We start from the raw sequence: 22,447 nt of genomic DNA on the forward strand, positions 1-22,447 counted from the left end.
AAACAACTGAGGCAACTGAATTATTGGAAATGTCATAGCTATCATATAGTGAATTTATGGAATGTACCAGAGAGACAAGTCAGCAGGTAAGTCTTCCACAGAAGACTCAAGGTCAATTACCAACACTCACACAGGGTAGTCAACAAGTGCATATTGATGGAGCCCCAGAGTACCTGATGTTTCTTGCCTCTATGAGCACCTGCACTCAAGTACACACACACACACACACACACACATACACACACACATACACACACACAAAACACTTAAAACGTAAAATAAATCTTTCTTAGAATCTTAAAGCCAATGTGAGAACTTAGATCAAATGAGTGCCATCTCACAGATCTCCTTTGAAAACAGTGAAAGTTAGAAACCTCATATGATACCTGAGAGAACATGCAGCTTAATTTTTAATATACTTGTCATCTACAGACAAAGTAAACAAATTTAAGAGAAAGAAGATAAATTTACATGTCAATTTAAGCCACAGGATGTTCCCACTATACAATGATTCATATGACAATATGTTGGATTATATTAAGGGACCATACTCACCACTGAAAAATCAAATATTTACATTCGGCCACATATCGACCCCCAAAAATTAATTGTACGCTTTTCAGTGCAAATAAACATGAAAGGGCTGACTGTGGCATAGCTATGGGACACAATAATTTGGACACAGTAGAATGTTGAGCCATACTTGAACTTCATTCTTGAGTGGAAGACAACATTTTCCAAAATGTAGAGTACCACAAAGAGGCTCATGAGCAACAGAATGGTCCTGCTGGCCCTTTGCTCTGGGGATGCTTTTGAAGAAAGGCTGGTGCTGTAAAGATGCTGGGCCTGCTTCTTGTGCCTCCATAGGAGAGCCACCATGTACCCACTAGTCAGGGCTATGAGACTGATAAGAAAAGCTTCCCTGATGGCTATAGCTATGAAAAACATACTTTTTCTGTAGTAACTCATAGGTAGATGTGAGCAGGACTGAGTAACATACATAAAATTATCTAAGGTCAAATTGGGGGAAGCAATAATCGATATGAAAAGGTGACTGGTAAAAGACATATATAGGACACAGAGGAAAAAAAAGGCACATGAGATGTGATGGGGAGATTTATGTTTAAACTTTGTTAAACAGGAGCTTCTAGGACTAAGGGTGATTGTCCAAAGGACATTGAGCAGACAGGTAGCAGAAGGGGAGAGTCCTCTCAAAAGTCCATGAAAATAGATAAGGGATTGGCATGTGGTAGAATCCCATCTGCCCCCAGACATAAACATGTCCACAGCTATAAGGCCCATAGTTACAAGCAGCATTAGTTGGGTTAGGGACAAGAAAACAATGTAGAGATCAATGGGCTTAGGCCTGTTCTCTCCAAGGAACATGCAGAGGTGGGCAAAAATGAGGAAACTGTTAGCTGAGATCCCAACACCCAGTTCAGAGAACAAGGTGATTTTCATGTTTATGTTAATGTGGAGTAAGTTGTCTTTACTCATTATATGTGGGTAGGAAGCAAATAGCAACAACCTGAGGAGAAAAGAGAAAACTCTTCATTACAAAACACAGCCTTGTTCACAAATGCCAAACACCACCAAACTGTCAACAAGATGTTGCCTCATCCCAATTCTACATTATCTGAACTCAGCTCTAGCTCACACCACCTCAAAACCATCCCCCCACAGTCCCCAATGTACTAATGCTTTCCATCCAAGGCTGAAATTTGTGCACCATTGTGGGGTTAACTCTGAATACAAACTTTCTTGTACATTAAACATTTCCATGAGTTCTAAGGAGCAATTCCCCTGATGGAACCTGGGTTTGTTTATTCTGGGGCAAGAGCTGCATCTCACTTGATGGTTGAACACACAACAGCTTTAACTATCTGGTGAATGAAAATGGAGAATATTGCACAAAAGTAGAAATATGCTCTCCTGGGAGACTGTATGCCTATGTGGTCTAGTGCACAGGGTCATTTATATCAGTGACTGATTTATTCTGCTCCTTATGTCCAGGCCAAATATTCTCTCTTCTCTCTTCTCCCTTTTCTCTTCTCTCTTCTCTCTTCTCTCTTCTCTCTCTCTCTCTCTCTCTCTCTCTCTCTCTCTCTCTCTCTCTCTATCCCCTCTCTCTCTGTTGTTTGTGTGTGTGTGTGTGTGTGTGTGTGTGTGTGTGTAGTGTGTTTCCCTTCCCTTCCTCCCTTCCTCCATTTTCCTCTGCCTCTCTTTTCTTCCCTCTCCCTGTCCTCTTTCACAAACACCATTTCTCTGTGTAGCCCTGGCTGTCATAGAACTCACTCTGTAGAGCATGCTGGCCTCTAACTCAGAGATCTTCCAGCTTCTACCTCCAAAATGGTTGGATTAAAAACATGTGCCAATGCTGCCTTCCCAGGCCAAACATTCTCAGTAAATCTCTAGAACAAATGGTTTCCAATTTGGACTCTGAATCAATTTCTACCTACCACCATATTCTGAGTGTGAACTTGAGCACTCAGAGCTCTAGTCACCTCCTTTAGAACATGTAGACTGTCAGTCCTGTACCTGTATCAGAGGACCCAGGTTTGAAAGAACATTCTGTACACACACCAAACATGGAACTGATTCAGGCACAGAAAAATCTCTATAGACATGTCAGCTGATGGTTTTTTTCATGCAGTGCCTTGTCATGTGGACTGGAAGAGACAATTCAGCTCTGTTAATGACTGATCAGCTCTTTCCCTGACTGAAACAGAAAAGACAAAAATGACCAAAACAGTAAAATAGTGGAGTAGAATAGTGGTTCCCTTTCCAAACAGTGTGAAATCCTGGTCTTTCTCTGAATCCTCAATGACTCTGCATCCAAACTATGACTATAATTTTCTGCCAATAATGCCTCTGAGTAAAGACCCTGAGAATGAAATATCAGTGTGAACACATTCTTACTTTTCTCACTTTGAGCATGTAAAATCAAGTGGTAAATAAACTACAGTTATAATAGACTTAGGTCATGATTAAATGAAAAGTATTACCCAGTGTTGAAGGATTGGCTCCACAGGAGTCTTTCATCTCCTTCTAGGTGCAGGAGGCTTCTCCAGACTTCAGAGAAACCCACACAAAGGACATGAGAAATGCAGTGTATATTTTACATAAAACTCATCATTTACTTTAATTTAATATGTATAAGGCCTATATTTATTGTAAAAAATTTCACAGAAATGAGTAGTACAGAATTATAAACTAAAATCAAGGGTGTGAGATGAAATAATTTCATAGTTTTTCAAACCATAGTATAAAGTAATGTCATACATTAACAAAAAGCACAGTTGTTTAAAACATTCTAAATATTTACTCTTGTATCAAGAAAACTTCTCTTTGCAACAGAGTAAGACTATTACAGAAAGCCACAATCAATCAATGTGTAAAGTTGTGGATACAAGTCTAATAGATCTGTCTACCAAGAACCCCTGCAACCAAGGCTCAGAGAACACTGCAGAAGATGGGTGGAAAGATGGAAGAGCTGGAAAGTCAGGGAGTTTGCTGTGAGCCAGTGTCTTCTGGTCATGTTAAGGAGATGTGGCTGCCTGAACATGAGGTGAATAAAGACAACAATTAGACATTCCAAGTTATAGGAAAGCCCACTACGCAGCCTACACAAAGAACTACAGGCAACTAAGGAAAACTAAGAACAGGAGTTGTCTTCTCCAGAGGAGACCACACAAATTGTGAGTCTAAAACCAAAATCAGCATGGAAAACACACATACAAGTAACACTATATAGACTCTCATGTTGTAAGTATGCATTTAAGAAGATGTATTATCTAATAAAAGGAGGCCATGAAAGCAAAGGGACAGCAGAGGAAGTTATTTGCAGGGAGATACTGGAAATAAATAACTCATATAATTATACTATAATCTTTAAAAGATCAAAGAAATATTAAACGAAGCAATAGGGAAAATGTTAAAATTTATTAGCAGAGTAAGAATTTATAATTCAGAGCTGTGGTGGAGAGTTGGTGAAAACATTTAATAATTTGGCTTTGTGAATTTAGGTTGTGGAAAATAAGGAAAGAATTAGATGTCAGAACAGGAAAACAAAATTCACCTGGAGCAGGAAATATCCAGAAGAATCTTGAGCATTCCTTGATAGAGCATCTGTAAGGCTTCTACTGCTCAGGAGCACAGAGATGGCCTCCTGTTCTGCATGGAGCCAGAAACCTACGACTGTAGATATTGTGTCATACTTCAGGTATAAAAATTGCGGATAGCCTGAGATCCAGGACATCATCAATAGGCCTCAAAGGAATGATCAGTATTCAGCACAACAATGTCCTGAGCTTTTCATCTGGGAGGAAGTAGAGAGCAGAATTAAAGAGGGAAACCTCTCTGCAGAAGCCACTGCATGCTGAGTGTTTATGTCCCTTTGGGTGCACTGCATCCAGGGAGGAGAAAAGCAATGTGTGTGTGTGCGTGTGCGTGTGCGTGTGCGTGTGCGAGTGCGTGTGGCCTCCTTTAGAAAATGGATGCCCCATACCTATACTGTGCTCTGAGTGGCTATGTAAAGAGCAGGATTGAAGTCAGGTCTGAGCAATACCTGTCTGTCCTTATGTTTATAAAACTGTTGATTGTGTTTGTCATTGTCACACAGCTCACCTTACCATGCTACCATTGCTCTCACCACTGTGTGCTGCTCTTAACAGTGAACCAAGGGTTTGAAAGTTGGAACAGGCTTTGCTTCATAAAAGTAAGTTCTATTTAGAATGGAGTTACATCAGGTAGTATTCTTTATCTAACAATTCTACTTGGACAACTACTTGGAAGACAGTGAGGGAGAAGCCACCAATGCCTCAGACAAGGAAAATCATCACTAAGTTGATTACAATACTGTGTCCAGAGAGGGACATAAAAGGGACTGTATGGGTGTGATAGGGAAAACCATGAAAAATACTTGGGCTAAGAAGTGGCTGAAATGCTTTATTGTCCTCTGGGCTCACACTAGCAGTTAGACTGTTGCAGAAGCCATCTTCAGATACTCCAGAGAAGACAGCGTGCTCTTACGGTAAAGGAACAGAAAATCCCAGAGAAGCCTTGTCACAGACCTGACAGGAGTTTTATCACAGATACCTGCTGTTATTACAGAGACCCAACCTGACTGCAGGAGAAAATTTTCCTGATACAACCCATGGTGTGATGGATCCCATGATGGAACAAAGAATTACAGGCCTCCTTCCCAGCAGCTTTAATGGACTCTTTGTAACAAAAAAAGAGATAGATTTTAGTTTATCTACTATTAACACCATAACAAAATACAGTTTGGGGAATTGTGGGAGCTAGTAAGAGAGACCAAACTTAGAGAATGCAACAAAATCCTGGTTTTCCCACTATTTGAGTGCTTTGCAAATGTTTTACCCAAGAAACAAGAGTCATAAATTCCTGTTCTTAGGACCTGGGGAAAGCACCACCAAGTTCACCATAGACTTGCTATTTCAGAACTGGCAACCATGTTCCTTAGCTGAGACATCCCATGGGGTGGAGCTTAGCTTAAGAACAGCCTCTGAGTTCTAGGAGCTCTAGGTGATCTGGGAGTGAGACACAGCACACTGTGAGGCTGTCTAAAGTGCAGCTTTGAACCTTCAGCTTTATTTTCTTGTAAAGCTTATGTCTTAGTTAAGGTTTTATTGCTTTGAATAGACACCATGACCAAGACAACTCTTATAAGGACAGCATTTAATTGGGGCTAGGTTGAGAAGTTCAGTCCAGTATCCTTAAGGTGGGAGCAGGACAGCATCCAGGCAGGTACAGTTTAGGAGGAGCTGAGAATTCTACATCTTATTCCAAATGTAAGGAGAAGACTATCTTCCAGGAAGCTAGGAGTAGGGTCTCAAAGCCTACTCCACAGTGAACCACTTCCTCTTAAAAGGTCATAACTAATCCAGCAAGGCCACACAGCCTAATAGTACCACTCTCTGGACCAAGCATATTCAAACCACCACATTCCACTCCCTGGCTCCAATAGTCTTGTTCACACACATAAGTCTACGGGAGCCATTCCTATCCATAGCACAATAAAAATTACATTTAGTCCAATTTCCAGTGTCCCCATAGTCTATACCAGATTCAACAAATGCAAAATATCTCGTTCAAAGTCTCTTCTGAGATTCATTCAATCACTTAACTATAATCTCCAAAGCAAAATAGGAAAGTAGCTGGGCAAAATCTAAACTACTTCTCCATGCATGATGCCAAAGTGTTTTTCAGATCTCCAACTCCTTTTTCACCTTTGTTGACTGCAACAAATTTTTTTTTCCTTGGCTGGCTCCACTCCCTGTTAGCAGCTTTCCTCAGCAGATGTCCCACAGCTCTGGCAGCTCCAACATCTTGGGGTCTCCAAGGTAGCTTTTATGTGAAAGTTTCTTGTTCCAGTGTCTGGGATCCACACCCGATCATCTGGGTTCCTCCGAAAGACTTGGGTCACAAATTAATGTTTTTCTCCTCTGAAACCTCCAAAGCCAAGCTTCCACAGTTTAAATCACCCTCAGCAAGAAAATCATCCATATTCCCATTAGATGGCTCATAAGCCACCCTTAAAGCATCCCACTACACTTGAAACCTAAAGTCCCAAAATTCACATTCTCATAAAAAAAATAGATTGTCAGGCCTATCACAGCAATACCCCAGGCCTTGGTACCAGCTTTTGTCTTATTTAGAGCTTTACTGATGTTAATAGACACTATGACCAATGCAGCTCTTATAAGAAAAATATTTAATTGGTGCTGGATTACAGGTTCAGAATTTCAGTTCATTATCATCAAGTCAAGAGCATGGCAGAATCTATGCAGGCATGGTGTAGGAGGAGCTGAGAGATCTACATCTTGTTCCAAAGGCAAGCAGGAAAAGACTAGCTTCCATGAAGATAGGACAAGGGTCTTAAAGTACATGCCTACAGTTACGTACTTCCTCCAACAAGACCACACTTATTACAACAAAGCCTCACCTCCTAATAGTGCCACTCTCTGGTCAAAGCATATTCAAACCACCACAGCTTCAAATCTCTGAATTATTAAAGCCAAAGAAATCAAGTCCAATAACAGTTCTAGACAGACAAAGAGTTGAAGACATTACATTAAGATGTGGCTTCAAGGGGTTTTTTTGGTAACATGAAATGATCTGTAAGAAAGAATAAGCCAGGAAATTCACTGTGTAACTTAAGTGTTGACACAGAGAGTCATTTACTTTAGAAAGATGAATGCATCCAAAGATTTATGGATATCCCAGAAGTGTAGAGAGCTGATGAATTTTAGGAGTTACAAAAATGAATATCCTAAGAAGAAAACAAGTTCATTACCCATGCAGAACAGAGTCCTCCCTGATAAAGAACCTTCAGAACTAAGTGTCTCTATTGCAGATGCAGAAAACCTCCCTGTAGCCTGGGAAATTCTCTCTCTCTCAGCCTGTCTGAAACCAGACCACCTTCTGATTCTGCACCTGGGTGCAGGGCACTTACCCACATGGACGTGGCAGGTGAGGACTCTGAGCCTGAGGAGATCCTGTGCAGGATTAAGGGAGTCTTTAATGCATGTGAGCAATTTGTAAATTTAGTGTCTGTAGAAAGTGACGAGTTCTCACTGTGGAGCAAGGAGACCTGGGATCCCAGTGGAGCATCTTCTCCACCTTTGACCTTACTCCCTGTTATCTTAATAACAGACATCTGGAGAGGGCTGGGGACAAACTTTATCTGAGTTATTTTGCAATACCTGTGGGAGGGATCAGAAAGTTTATACAAAGTAAACAACTTTAACTTTACTCATTTTGAACCTTGGGTGTAATCAATAACAAACCATTTCATACTTTGTGATATGTCTGCTCTGGGATGAGAGACTCCTGAGCCTCCCATGACTTTCCACTGAGACTCTCACTCTACAGTGTTAACAGGCAGACTTTTCATGGGTCAGTCCTCTTATGGAGTATCCTGATTCTGTATAGTATTGGCTCTCTGAGCCTTAATTTCCATATGCTCAAGTTCAGAATTCAAGCTGTGAGTGAAATTTACAAGTAAATTTTAAAAGAAATGATAGTAGACTGTAGAGAGAGAGAGGCACAGCCAGAGACCTTTGGAGAGGGAGTCATGGGCATCAGAAACCAGCTTAGAGCAGGGTTAACCTAAAATCTTACTATCCCCTCCTGTTGACTCTCTGCTTTATATTTGGGTTCAAGATGTGAGTTCTCAGTTTCTTATTCCAGCTGCCATGCCTGCTGCTTACTGGCATGTTTTCCCACCATGACTATGCTGTTAGCCAAATGAACTGGAATATTTCTAAGTGGTTAAGAAAGATCTGACTCATGAATGGTTCTGTAGGAAACTAGCCAAGTCCTGCATGAATGTATGTAATTTGACATTGGCACTGCTCTGTCAATGACCAGTGGCTCAGACCCATGGTAAGGGCAAATCTTCCCTGGGTAAACCTCAATGGGAAGTCAAAGTCTTCCTGTGGTCCAAGTAGAAATGTTCTTAGTGTAAACAGAATGTCCACCATAGCCTCCCCTACTCCCGGTATTTACAGCCTGAAGACTGCCCACTACAGAGATAGTTACTTCTGAGATCAGCTAAACCTGCCTCCCTGTCCTACTGTATGCAATACCCTGCCTCCCTGCTCAACTGTATGCAACAACCTACTTCCTTGTTTATCTATATGTAAAAACACCACTTCCTTTTTTAACTTAATATAATATACACATTGAGGGTTGCTGTGGCTACTGCATCACAGATCCCAAGCCAATCCCAGCTTTTCTGTATATGTTTGTGTGCCTCTCCTTTCTTTATTTGTTTACTACTCCTAGTTTATTGGGGACCCAAGCTGTGGAAGTGTCTCAAGGTGAGTCTCAACATTACCAGAAAATGAGGCTTTGCTGCACAACCACATCGATATATATGCTAATAAGTCAAGGGATGAAAGCAAGGACATGAATGAAGGGAGAGGCTGATCATTCTCCAGCTGGTAAGAGATCCAGAGGCTCCATCTAATAAGTGGTAGTACACACCACAGGTCTGAAGGTCAGTAAGGAGGGGCCCTCCCCCTCAGTCAACTGTTTGTAAAATCCAGAACTGATGCTAAGTTACCAACTTATGAAATTTCTACTACCAAACAAATAAGAAAGCACTGACTATATTAGAGAGAGTATTGTTAAAGTCAAGGATTGTGAAAATAGGATAAAGAAATTCTGTTTCAAAGAACAGTACTTCTGGATGGGGCCACCCACCCACCTCAAAAATAATAATTCAGAATTTCCCCTGTCCCAAAAAGAAATGCAGTGACAAAGAGTGGAGCAGTCTGAGGGAACAGCCATCCAGAGACTGCCCCACCTAGGGATCCATCCCATCTGCAGACACCAAACCCAGACATTATTGCTGATGCTAAGAAGAGCTTACTGACAAGAGCCTGGAATAGCTGTCCCTGAGAAACTCTGCCAGAGTATGACCAATACAGATGCAGATGCAAGCTGTCAAACATCAGACTGAGCGCTGGGACTATAGTGGAGGAGTTAGGGCAAGGACTCAAGGAGCTGAAGGGGTTTGCAACCCCATAGGAAAAACAACAATATCAACCAACCAAACCTCCCTAAATTTCGCAAGCACTAAACCACTAGCCCCAGAGTACACATGGGGGACTTATGGCTCCATCTGGATATGTAACAGAGACCTAGCTTATCTAGCATTAGTGGGAGGAGAGCCACTTGGTCCTGTGGAGGCACAATGCTCCAGGGAAGTGGAATTCTAGGGCACTGAAGTGGGAGAGGGTAACTGGTTGGTAAGCACCCTCATAAAGGTCGAGGTTGAGGAGAGGAAATGAGGATTTGTAGAGGGGAAACTTGAAAGGGAAAAAATATTTGAAATGTAAATAATAAAATAATCAATAAAATGATGTTGTAATTAATCCTAACACACTCTTATGTATTTACTAACAGTATTATTTATTATTATATTTTACAAATACATAAACTGAATGAAAGAAATATTTGGATGCACTTACATAGAAAAAGAAAAAAAGTAAAAAAAAAAAAAAAAAGAAAGAAAAAAGAAAGAAACAGTACTCCACTTTCCTAAAGGGTAAGTTTTCAGTGGGTTTGTGGACTAACAAATTTCGGCATTTGTTAAAGTGTATGTCTCCATTCTTCTCTTCAAAACCAGCTTTGAATCTCCCATATATGTCCTTGTGAGAACACTAATTTTTAAGGAAGGGGAGAGTTGAACAACTAACTCTTCCTCTTCAGATTACAAAAGAATCTCATAAAAAGATAGACAAACTAGACAACATGGAGGACAATGGAGAATGTAGGGCTTCACTGTGGGCCAGGAAAACAGAAAAATTTCCAAGACTATTATTTTTTCTGTAGTTCTTTTAAAGCTGTTATTACATGATTTTGAGTCAAAATAGTGGGCTATGGGAGGTGCATCTGGCCCTGCTAGGAGACATGAGTTTCCGAACTGCTAGTAACCTAACACCTTTGTAAGTTACTAACTACCTGGAAGAAAGCTATCAACTAAGGAACAAAGACATACTACCATCCCCTTCCTTATGAATAAATATACATGGACATGTCAGCACCATGAACAGAAAACAGTCCATGGGGAAGCTGCCCCTGTTCCAGAGGGTTGGGAAAGTATAAAGCCTATCTTGGTATGTGTCTTAGTCAGAATTTCTATTCCTGCACAAACATCATGACCAAGAAGCAAGATTGGGAGGAAAGGGTTTATTCAGCTTACACTTCCACACTGCTGTTCATCATTAAATGAAGTCAGGACTGGAACTCAAGCAGGTCAGAAAGTAGGAGCTGTTGCAGAGGCCATGGAGAGATGTTACTTACTGGCTTGCTTCCTCTGCCTTGACAGCTTGCTTTCTTATAGAACCCAAGGCTACAAGCCCAGAGATAGCACCACCCACAGTGGACCCTCCCCCCCTTGATTACTAAATGTTAAAATGCCTTACTGCAGGATTTCATGGAGGCATTTCCTCAACTGAACCTCCTATCTCTGTGAAAACTCCAGCTTGTGTCAAGTTGACCCAAAAACAGCCAGTACAATATGAAAAGCCAAACAAGGGGTTCTTTGGATCTCATTCCTGGACAGTGATATCCTCCAAAATGGAGTCTGGCCATTGCTCACTTTTGCCATTGAGAATTCCTCATGCTATCCTGTAATAAACTCTTGTGGTCATCTACACTATGCTCTGTGGGAAGTCATTCAAATGAAATCATCAGGTACAGGGAGCCCAAGGAAAATGATAGTGCAATCCTGGGAGCACATCCTCCAAAATATTCTAACACTGGTCCAAGGGAGACACAGCAAAGATAAACACAGGAGTTCATTCGACCCTCACATGCAGACTCCCACTGACTTTCAGTGTTGACTTTGTGCACTGAAAGGAGCTGCTAGGATATAGTTTGTATTACAGTGGTTTTCACCACTGAGAATTTTTAAATGGAAATACTTCCTTAAAAAATCTGAGTGTAAATTCTTCAAACATCTTTTCTGACTGCCTTATTGTATCTGGGAGCAAACTAAGACCCACCAGCATCATTCAAGTTGTTCCATATCCTAGTTTGCTTTCCAGATGCTGTAATAAAATACTGTGACCAAAAGCAATGGAGAGAAATTAATTTCTTTTAACTTCCAAGCTATAGGTCACTGGTGGGGGAAGCCAGGGCAGGAGCTTAAGCAGGAACTGAAACACAAACTACAGAAGAAGCAGGCCTATTGACTTTCTACCCCTCTCTTCCTTAGCTACCCTTGTTATTGAGAACCTGCAGGTGATTCAAGACTATATCAAGCTGACATTTGAAAGTAACTAGAAGATTTTATTTGGATGCCTTTGGAGCACATTGTCAAGTCCCCTCTCATAGTATACACGTATGTGCTGCACTGTTCTACTAGTGAGTTTTGGTCAATGTGACACAGGCTAGGGTCATGTGGGAAGTGAGAACCTCAATCCTCTATCAGATTGTCTTGTGAGCAAGTCTGTGGGATATTTCTTTGATTAATGATTGATTTGATAGGGCCCATTCACTGTGGATGGTGCATCCTTGGGCAGGTGGTATATAAAAGTAAGGGATCAGAAGCACAGCAGTAAGCAAGCAACATTCTTTTATGGCTTCTGCTTCAGTTCCTGCCTCAAGATTCCTGCTCTGGGATTCTGGCCTGAATTCCCTCAGTGATGGTCTGTGATGTGTGAAGTGTAAGTTAAAATAAGCCTTTTTATCCACAAGTTATTTACTTAAGCAATATATTGAGAAAAATAGCTGTTAATTCTTTTTAAACTTTTAACTTCAACTAACAACTTATTTAACTTGATGTTTTATTTATTTACACTTCAGATGTTTTCCCCCTTCCCCATCCCCCACACATTAATCCCCTATCCCTTCCCCTCTCCTCTTTTTAAATTACATGCATGTATTAAGGTCAGTTCTAGGTTGAGGAACTAGCAATACAATAAATGAAAATAGTCAAGGAACAAACAACACAATAAACCCAGATAGTCAAAGAACATGTATGACAATAAACAGAATCCCATGATCACTCCTGTGATCACTATTTCTAAGGGCTTATCAGGATGACCAAAATATCTGAACCTACTTCCCTGTCCTAGCCCAAAGTCATTTTCATGCCTGAAGCTTACTTCTTTGTTCTTACTTAAGATTTAGATTTCTTTCTATAATTACTTCTTAGTTCTAGCCTAAGATTTAGATTCCTGCCTGAAATTTCTTTTTTGTTCTGGCATATGATTTAGATTTCTGCCTGAAACTACTTTCTGTTATAGAATAATGCCAGATTCCTGCCTGCAGTCCATTTCCTTGTCCTTAGCATATGTCAGATTCCTTCCAAGCAGCCCATTTTCTTGTCCTTGTCCAATGTCAGATTCCTGCCAGGGAGCTCCAAAAGCTCTCCACACCTCCCACTTTTTATTGCATCAACCAGACAGAGGTCATTCTGACAAGAAATCCTTCCTTACCTGTTGTAGAATATGCATTATTGTAAGTAATGTACTTTTGTCTTAGGTTGGTAAGTCAATGCAGAATCTTACCCATCCTTGGCTTTCCAGCCAGTTAAATTAATAACTCTGTCTGGAGGTGCATTTTCAGTTTCAAGTCATGTACTTTGGCTGTCAACCTGTTGATATAGTTAGAGACAAGCTTTAACACGATGGGCAGGAATAAAAGTATTCCCAGTACAAGAAGGGCTAGCACAATCAAGTTATATATGCCATTCCTGATGTTTGACCAAAAAAAAAATACTGACCTCAGGCCATGGATAATTTTATCAGCATTATCTGCAGCCTCAAAGCTCAACAGAGCAGCATTCTTTAAATTCATACTCTCACTATACAAAGTTAAAACATCCCAAGACGTGTTAGAATTGTGCCAAATACCATACAGTTGTCTTTAAACTTTTTTCTAATTATAATGACAGTCATTGTAAATTTTAGTAGTGTAAACACTACTCCAATGACATGACACTTGAGATGGCTCCTAACTCTTAAACCCTGATCCTTCTTCAGATAATTTGAATAGGATATAGAGCATCAACCCACTGTTCCAGACACCTATATAAATCATAAGCCCTCTGATTAGTCTGGCTAAGGGTTTATCTATCTTGTTGATTTTCTCAAAGAACCAGCTCCTGGTTTTATTGATTCTTTGTAGAGTTCTTTTGGTTTCTACTTGGTTGATTTCAGCCCTGAGTTTGGTTATTTCAGGCTATCTACTCTTCTTTGGTGTGTTTGCTTGTTTTTGTAATAGATCTTTCAGGTGTGTTGTCAAGGTGCTAATGTATGCTCTCCCAGTTTCTTTTTGTAGGCACTTAGAGGTATGATTTTTCTCTTAGCACTGCTTTCATTGTGTCCCATAAGTTTGGTATGATGTGTCTACATTTTCATTAAATTCTAAAAAGTCTCTACTTTCTTTCTTTATTTCTTCCCTGACCACATTATCATAGAGTAGAGCATTATTCAGTTTCCTCATGAATGTGGGCTTTCCATTGTTTTTGTTATTATTGAAGACCAGCCTTAGTCCATGGTGATCCAATTGAACGCATGGAATTATTTCAATTTTCTTGTATCTGTTGAGGCCTGTTTTGTGACCAATTATATGGTCAATTTTGGAGAAGGTACCATATGAGGTGTTGAGAAAAAAGGTATGTTCTTTTGTTTTATGATGAAATGTTCTCTAGATATCTGTTAAATCCATTTGGTTCATAAATGCTGTTAGTTTCACTGTTTCTCTATTTAGTTTCTGTTTCCATGATCTGTCCATTGATGAGAGTGGGATGTTGAAGTCTCCCACTATTATTGTGAGAAGTGTTATGTGTACCTTGAGCTACAGTAAGGTTTCTTTTATGAAGCTGGGTGCTCTTGCATTTGGCACATAGATGTTCAAAATTGAGAGTTCATCTTGGTTGAGTTTCCCTTTGATGAGTATGAAATATACTTCCTTATCCTTTTGATAGATTTTAGTTGAAATTCTATTTTATTCGATATTAGAATGGCTACTCCAGCTGTTTTCTTAGGACCATTTGCTTGAAAAATTGTTTTCCAGCCTTTTACTCTGAGGTTGTCTGTGTCTGTCTTTGTCACTGAGGTGCATTTCCTGTATGCAGCAAAATGCTGGGTCCTTTTAAGCATCCAGTACTTTAGTCTATGTCTTTTTATTGAGGAATTGAGGCCGTTGATGTTAAGAGATATTAAGGAAAAGTCATTGCTGCTTCCTGTTATTTTGTTATTATAGGGGAATTATGTCCGTGTGGCTATTTTATTTTGGATTTGTTTGAAGAAGATTACTTTCTTGCTCTTTCTAGGATATAATTTCCTTCCTTGTATTGGAGCTTTCCCTCTATTATCCTTTGTAGTTCTGGGTTTGTGGAAACATACTGTGTAAATTTGGTTTTGTCATGGACTATCTTGGTTTCTCCATCTACGGTAATTGAGAATTTTGCTGGGTATAGTAGCCTGGGCTTGCATTTGTGTTCTCTTAGGGTCTGTATGTAATCTATCCAGGATTTTCTGACTTTTATAGCATCTACTGAGAAGTGTGGTGTAATTCTGATAGGTCTGCTTTTTATGTTACTTGCCCTTTTTCTCTTACTAATTTTAATATTCTTCCTTTGTCTTGTGCATTTGTTGTTTTGATTATTATGTGACAGGAGGCATTTCTTTTCTGGTCTAGTCTATTTGTCGTTCTGTAGGCTTCTGGCATATTTATGGGCATCTTGCTCTTTAGGTTAGAGAAGTTTTCTTTTATAATTTTGTTGAAGATATTTATTGGCCTTTTCAGTTGGATATCTTCACTCTCTTCTATACCTATTGTACTTAGGCTTGGTCTTCTCATTGTGTCCTGGATTTCCTGAATGTTTCGGGTTAGGAACTTTTTTCACTTTGCATTTCCTATGACAGTTGTGTCAATATTTTCTAAGTCTTCTGCACTTGAGATTCTCTCTTCTATCTCTTGTATTCTGTTGGTGATGCTTGCCTCTATGACTCCTTATCTCTTTCCTAGGTTTTCTATCTCCAGAGTTCTCTCCCTTTGTGATTTCTTTATTGTTTATATTTCCATTTTTATGTGCTGCATGGTTGTATTCAATTCCTTCACCAGTTTGGTTGTGTTTTCTTATAATTCTTTAAGGGATTTTTGTGTTTCCTCTTTAAGGGCTTTTACCTGTTTACCTGTGTTCTCAATTTCTTTGAGAGTGCCATGTATGTCCTTCTTAAAGTCCTCTATCATCATCATTAGAAGTGATTTTAAATCTGAATCTTTCTTTCCTGGTATGATGGGTGTATTCAGGACTTTCTACTGTGGAAGAACTAGGTTCTGATGATGCCAAGTACCCTGAGTTGCTGATGCTTATGTTATTGTACTTGGCTATTGCCATCTGGATATCTTTAGTGCTACCTGTGCTGTCTCTGACTGGAGTCTGTCTTTCCTATTATCTAGGTTGTGTCAGAACTGTTTGGGTTGGGTGTTGCTGCTGGGGTTAAAGCTCCTGGGAGCCCCACCTTCTCTGGGTTTTGTGGGATTGGGTGCAGAGCTTAAGCTCAGGATCTGCTCTGTGCTCAGGCACAGACCTTAAGGGATTGGTGCCCCTGGCCAGGAGTTAATTCCTGGGTTCCAGTGGGTCCCAGTTACTCCCTGTTTGGGGCCAGGTGTTGCTGTCTCCTTTCTTAAGATACTACCAGGGTTAGATCTCCTGGGAGCCTATCTCCTCTGGGTTTTGTGGGGTTGGGTGCAGAGCTGAAATCCAAGATCTGCTCATTCTACACCCACTTTCTGTAACTTAACTGTAACTTAAGCAAAATACCCTGTCCTGGACCACAGTGGGAAGCCATGGTTTTTTTAATTAAGCTATGTAGTGGATGTACACACAGATTCCTCCAATGAGAAAAAAAAATGGTGTTCATAGAAAATGTGTTGTTGCCTAAACTCTTCTTATGCTGTGCGATGACTTAAATGCTTCTGGCCTCATGTTTTGAGGGAGGGTAAGTACCCTGTCATTATTATTTCTCAGGCACCAGGATACCAATTTAACTCCAGGGAGCATTTCGGGTATCTAAATGCTCTTCCAAATATTCTGACACCTTTGGCTGGTCACCACCAAATTTACATTGGTGACTTCTGTGTAGGGGCTGAGATGAGAGCCTTTTCTAGCTTGGACAGGTTCAGTTGGTGCCAGAGAGAACCTCATTGACCACATTGGAAAGACAAGTCTAAATAAAGAACAGGGACTGCTGGAGATGCCAAGGAAGATTTGGGGCTCTTTCTCCCAATGGGTCTACTATTAAGTTTGCATGGGGCTGGCCTCTGGATAATATAAGGGGGATTCTTACACTCAAGTTTCTAGAGCATTCCAGGAAGGAACAGGGAAGCATTTTCCACTTGTGAGAAAATCTGACTTGCCAAGACCAGGAGGCAGGGGGAAATCTTAATTATGTCTGTCTAACTTGTACTGCATATCTCAGCTGGGTACTTGATTGGGCTTCTATTGTAGGTACCTGCTGCACTCACTACTTTCTCCCCACCTCAAATCTATCTCCTTAATTTCTCTTCCCCTTCTGCCTTCTAAGATGGTTACTCCCAGGAGTAAGGAATAATGAAGACTTACATGCAATAGGCAGGAGTCCTGTCACAGGACTATCAACTCTGTACTCCATGAGCTGCAAAGAGATGTATTAGTGTTCTAGGCCAAGACTGTCTCCCAAATGAACCATGCCCATAGACTTTAGAGAGAAAGGGGATGTACAAAACACCTTTTATTTTTTCTTCACCTCCTGAAATATATATGTAACACACTAGTAAGTTTTAATGAGGAAAGCACAGTGAGTCCTGAAAGCACCCTCTCCTGAATCCTATTTTCCCAGGCCTCTGCAGGATGTGAAGGAGCCAACAAAGGGAGGGCACAGGGACAGAACTTAAGAGAAAACTGAGTACAAACAGACTGCAGGTTGCAGGCAGAGAAACCTTCCTGCCTGTTGTTCTAGATTGGCAATAAGACCTCACAAAAAAGCTCATGCTAGGTCTTTGGGGATCATGCTGAGACTCTGGATTTTCTGGTCTAACACAAAGAAGTTATGGCTTTCAGTATTTTCTTCAGGTTTCCTGGGCTGCACAGGAGTGGTTGTCTGTGACGTCATCCAGACCTGCAAGTCACAAGGCATTGTGGGAGGTGCGCTCTCATCTGAGCAATTCCTTTGATGTCTGGAGTAGGTGAGGAAAGCCTGTACATCCTGAAATATCGAAGTCATTTCCTCAACAATGTCCAGGGCCTTAGGCATTGGCCTTATGACAGGAAGGTGATTCTGCTTCTAGAGACAACACCAGGTGAGGAGAGACTGCCTGGTAACCTGTGGACCTTCATCTTCCATCTATCAACCACTGCAGGGAAATCTGGGAAGATTTTAAACAAAAACTGAATAGGGTTCCTCTTTGTATCAATGTTGGTTTCCTATTTATTTTAAATCAGAAACACCTTCAAAAAAAGTGTTTATTTTGCTTCATAATTTGAAAATGCAGCCCATCATGGTGGGAATGACATTATAGCAGGAACATGAAACAACTGGTAAAATTTTTACATTCAAAGAACAGAGAGATGAATGCAAGTACTCAGCTGCTTCTCCTTTTTACCAAGCATATGGAGGGGGATTATCCAGTCAGAGTGAGTCTTCACAGCAAAAGTAACTTAGCCAAGAGACTGTCACAGGCATGTCTAGAACATGCTTAGGATCCTAGTAGATTCTGGGTTCTTAAACTTCACAGTATGATCTATCATGCCCATGCCCAACACAGGGCTGCTAGGCTGTGACAATCATGCCAAACTCTGGTGTGTTCCTTCCCTTATTCATGTCATAGTATTTGTGAGACAATTCACAGGAGAGCCATAGAAGCCTTGGGATCTTGCACTTGGGCACTGGTACCTATAGAAAAGTTTCCCTCTGCTTATGAGCCCACTGAGGAATCCAGAGCAGCCTAAACAAGGTTCAGGAGAGGGCCAGGAAGCCTCTGGTGCCTCTATCCTAGCATCACAGATCTAAGGATAGAATTAATAAGAGACAGGCTGCTGGTTTTCTGAACTTAGGTTTTTCTCCCCAAATAGACTGAGCACAAAGAACAGAAGAGGGCAGTAGAAAATTCAATACCTGCTGATCTTGCATTACTGACCCTTGAAGAAGAATCTTTCACATGGGTTGTGTGGTTTGCTATGGTGCTCATGAGGCAACCATGAACTAGAATCCTTTGTTTTCTTTTCATAATCTTACTCAAGACTACTCTGCAAGTTCATGGGAAGGCAGGTAAACCAAATGTCAGCTTCCAGAGTTCACAAGGCCCAGAATCATTAGGGCTGCATCAGCCTGTAACAAATGGATAAAAATGCAGTTTTATGCACAAACAGAGAAGAGTCTGTTTTAACAATAGATGGTATTTGACATCCATTTTTTGTCTACAGTGACAACATGCACACTCACTCATAGACATTTGTTTGAGGTGTCCACCATGGGCCAAGCACATAAGTGTCCTGTAGGGCATCCTCTTGTGATAACACCAGTCTATCTTCTCCTGACTTCATTAGGGAGCACTCATTGTGTACAAAACACCTACTCCCTAGTATTTAATCCTCAACACCCTGCAAAATAAGCACTTCCCTCCCTTTTTGACAAAGAAATAACAAGGGTTCTTTGAAGATGTCAATGTTCATGGCTCCATCAATACAGAACAGAGTCAGGTTTCACATCCATTATGATGTATCATGGACATCTGGCCCTTAACAAGTACTCTAGAATAGTGGCTACATCCTAATTTTTATATGATTATGTATTTATATATGATAAATTATGTATATAATTAATATGATGTCATCCATATATATATATATATATATATATATATATATATATATATATACCTGATCCCCAGGATGCCTTAGTTAACAGACAGAGATAGAGTCCAAAGAGAGAAAAATATAGAGCTCAAAGAAAGAATCAATGGGATCATGTCAATAGATGCAGAAAAGGCCTTTGTGAAAGTCTAACAACTTTTCATGATAAAAGAAGGCAGGAATGTATGCACATACTTCCACATAAAAATGGCTATATTTCATAAATTTATAGTCAAAATTATACTATACATTGGGGAATCTCAGGCATGTCTACTAAAATCCGAGTGCAAACAGTGTGCCACCTTCCCTCTTGTTTACTACAACCCTTTAAGGCTTAGCTAGAGCAAGAAGCCATAGGGATGAGATAAGGGAGATAGAGATGAAAAATCAGGCTACCTTCACTGTGTACCTAAGAGACTCTAAGTACATTGTGGCCATGTAAAACTTCACAAAGGAGCAGGATACACAATTAATTATACTAGAAGTCCAATGCGCTATCCATTGCGCCACAGAGCCCACCAGGATACACAATTAAATAGTTGCAGCTTTTCTGTGCAGTGATAACAAACATGTTGTGAAGGAATCCCATTCACAAGAATCTTAAGTGAGTAAGTAAATAACTAACTTGCCTTGAATTAAGTCTAACTAAGTAAGTGAATCAATTACACAATGAAAAAGTATAAACACAGAATAAAGAAAATGCTGGAGGTCAGAAAGGACTCCTCATGGTCCTGGACTGAAAATCATTAATGTTGTGTAAATGCCTCTATTATCAAAAGCCACCCACAGACTAGATGTAATCCCCATCAGAATTCCAAAGCCACTCTTCATAGAAACAGCAAAACATATCCAAGGATTTCTATTAAACACAAAAGACAAGGCATCATGAATATTTAGTGATAAAAATGCTTAGATGTTATGTGCTGAAAATATTTCTCATCATTCAAGGGCACTGGCTGCATTTGGAGGGATTCCATTTCAGTTCCTAACATCTATTTAGGGGCTGCCAAACATCTGTGACTCTAGCTCTGCAGGATCCTTTACCTACTCTGAACACATCAGGCCAAAGCAAGCATACAATGAACTTACATAAAGGCAAAATGCTCATAAAAGTTTTTTATAATCATTTTTAAAGACTCAGAGAAATGAAAATTCACCATGTTGATTCATCTGTCTAGAGTCACAAAGCAAGCCCATTTTGGATCTAGAATGTGTTCTTCTATCTCTTTATCCAAAAGGAGTCTGTTCTTCCAGAGAACAATGACTGCTGAAAGCAGGAGGAACAAAGGTCACCTCCTCTGCCAAACCAGCTCCCATGCTCATTCTGAGAACCTGGTGACAATTAGGTGGCAATGGCCTGTGCAGGAGATTAGAACACAAGTATAGCACACTCTGGGAAGGGATGGCTATGGGTGAACATTTTCTAGTGCCCTCCATGCTGTGGGCTTTCTCTTCCCCAGCTGAGCTATGTCTGCTGTATTGTCAGGGACCACTCTATCAATGTTGGAACCCGCACTGCCAAAGGCTTTGGGGGCTAAAATGTTAGAGCCCCCACTGCCCCAAGCTGCTCTGGTCCACAGATCAGGGTTCAGCAAGAGAGACAGTGAGGACGGACATGAAGAATGAAGACCAGACAGAGTGTGATTCAGTCCCATTTATTCTCCAGTCTCTCTTCTCTCCAAGTAGATAGTTCCCAGTCCCAAGCTCCAAGTCCTGAGTTCCTAGTACCAAATCTCAAGTCTCGAGTTCCTAGTTCCTAGTTCCTAATCCCTAGTGCCTCCAAGTTCCAAGTTTCCCAGTCCCCTCTTCTGTCTGCCTCTCACCTTTTATAAGTCTCACTTCTAAAGTCACACCTTTAAGTCATGCCTTTAAGTCTCGTCTCTAAGTCACACTTTTAACTCACACATTTAAGTCATGTCTTTAAATCTCATCTCTATGGCACACCTTTAAGTCACATACACCCAAGTGAAAATCCTGGGTATATAAAACAAGATGTTATCTGAGTGTGCTCAGCTGTTGCAGTCTGTTGAATACAAGTCTCTTGTCAGGGTATATGTCTCAAGATGGCTGCAAGGATTATAGCCACTTTCTGTCAGCTCCCCACACTGTATGAGCATTAAAATGCTCATGAAGCCACTGTGCAGCATTCAGACTTCCCCCTTGACATGAGTTTGGTATGTATTAAATGGGTGCCTTGCTTTTCCTCTGAGGGGTCTAAACCCTTAGGTGCCTTGTGTGGAATCTTAGAGAGTACATGTTATTAGCTTTTACAGATGTTTAGTTCCTTAATGTAGCAGGATATTTTTTTACTACATTCTATTTGCAGTGAATGTTGGTGATTGGACAGTAGAAGCCATAGGTGGAATGAGGATTTAGAAGGAAAAGGAGGGGGACGAGAAAAGAGGATGGAGATAGGAAGCAACATGGAGGAAGAACCATGGATCTCTACCAGTTCCCGGTAACAATTTTTATCAAAAGGTTAGATATTGGGTAACAGTTCTAATTGATTGGTTATCTTGTGTATTGATCATTTCCAAATATAAAAATTTATTGGATAATCTTTAGCATTAAGTGTCTTCATTCTACCAGGAACCATGAGCATGGCAAGTATTGTCTGGGGCTCAACAGAGAACCATGAGGGTGATAGGATTGGCCCCAAATCCATGCTTTGGGGCATGGTCTCCTTGGAGCTAATTGACTGAATCACCTGCCACAGTTACATCTCGTGGGGTGCTCTTGGCCTCTGGCCACTTCTAGTGCAGGAACATGGTGGGCAGCACAGATAGCTAGCAGAGACAGGAACATGGTGGGCATCACAGATAGCTAGCAGCGATGGAAGGTGCTGCAGCATCTCTAAACACCACCTGATATAGATGGTGCCTAATGTGGGACACAAACCCATGATGCTGGGATTAAGAGTCCCATGCTCTACAGACTGAGCTAGCTGGTCCTCTGAAATGAGCAATCTTTCATGCTTTGCTCCTGTATGAATCTTTGGCATATTGAGAACAGTTATTATAAAATGCTGTCTTATAATTCAGAGGTCCAAAAACAGGTGTATGC

At 40.6% G+C, this 22,447-nt stretch overlaps 1 protein-coding gene across 1 annotated transcript; it reads right to left on the reverse strand.

Annotated features, from left to right (window-relative positions):
- Nucleotides 1-573: 573 nt before the first annotated feature.
- LOC117701528 (vomeronasal type-1 receptor 53-like) lies at nt 574-1,497 on the reverse strand. Its single transcript, XM_034493162.1, has one exon. The coding sequence runs from the start codon at nt 1,495-1,497 to the stop codon at nt 574-576; it is 924 nt and encodes a 307-aa protein (XP_034349053.1).
- Nucleotides 1,498-22,447: the final 20,950 nt, after the last annotated feature.

This window comes from Arvicanthis niloticus, unplaced genomic scaffold (assembly GCF_011762505.2).
Source record: "Arvicanthis niloticus isolate mArvNil1 unplaced genomic scaffold, mArvNil1.pat.X pat_scaffold_1266_arrow_ctg1, whole genome shotgun sequence".
Taxonomy (NCBI): domain Eukaryota; kingdom Metazoa; phylum Chordata; class Mammalia; order Rodentia; family Muridae; genus Arvicanthis; species Arvicanthis niloticus.

Bases quoted from the DNA above. Each gene is read 5' to 3' on its own strand.
- LOC117701528 (XM_034493162.1), bottom strand. From the start codon at position 1,497: ATGAGTAAAGACAACTTACTCCACATTAACATAAACATGAAAATCACC.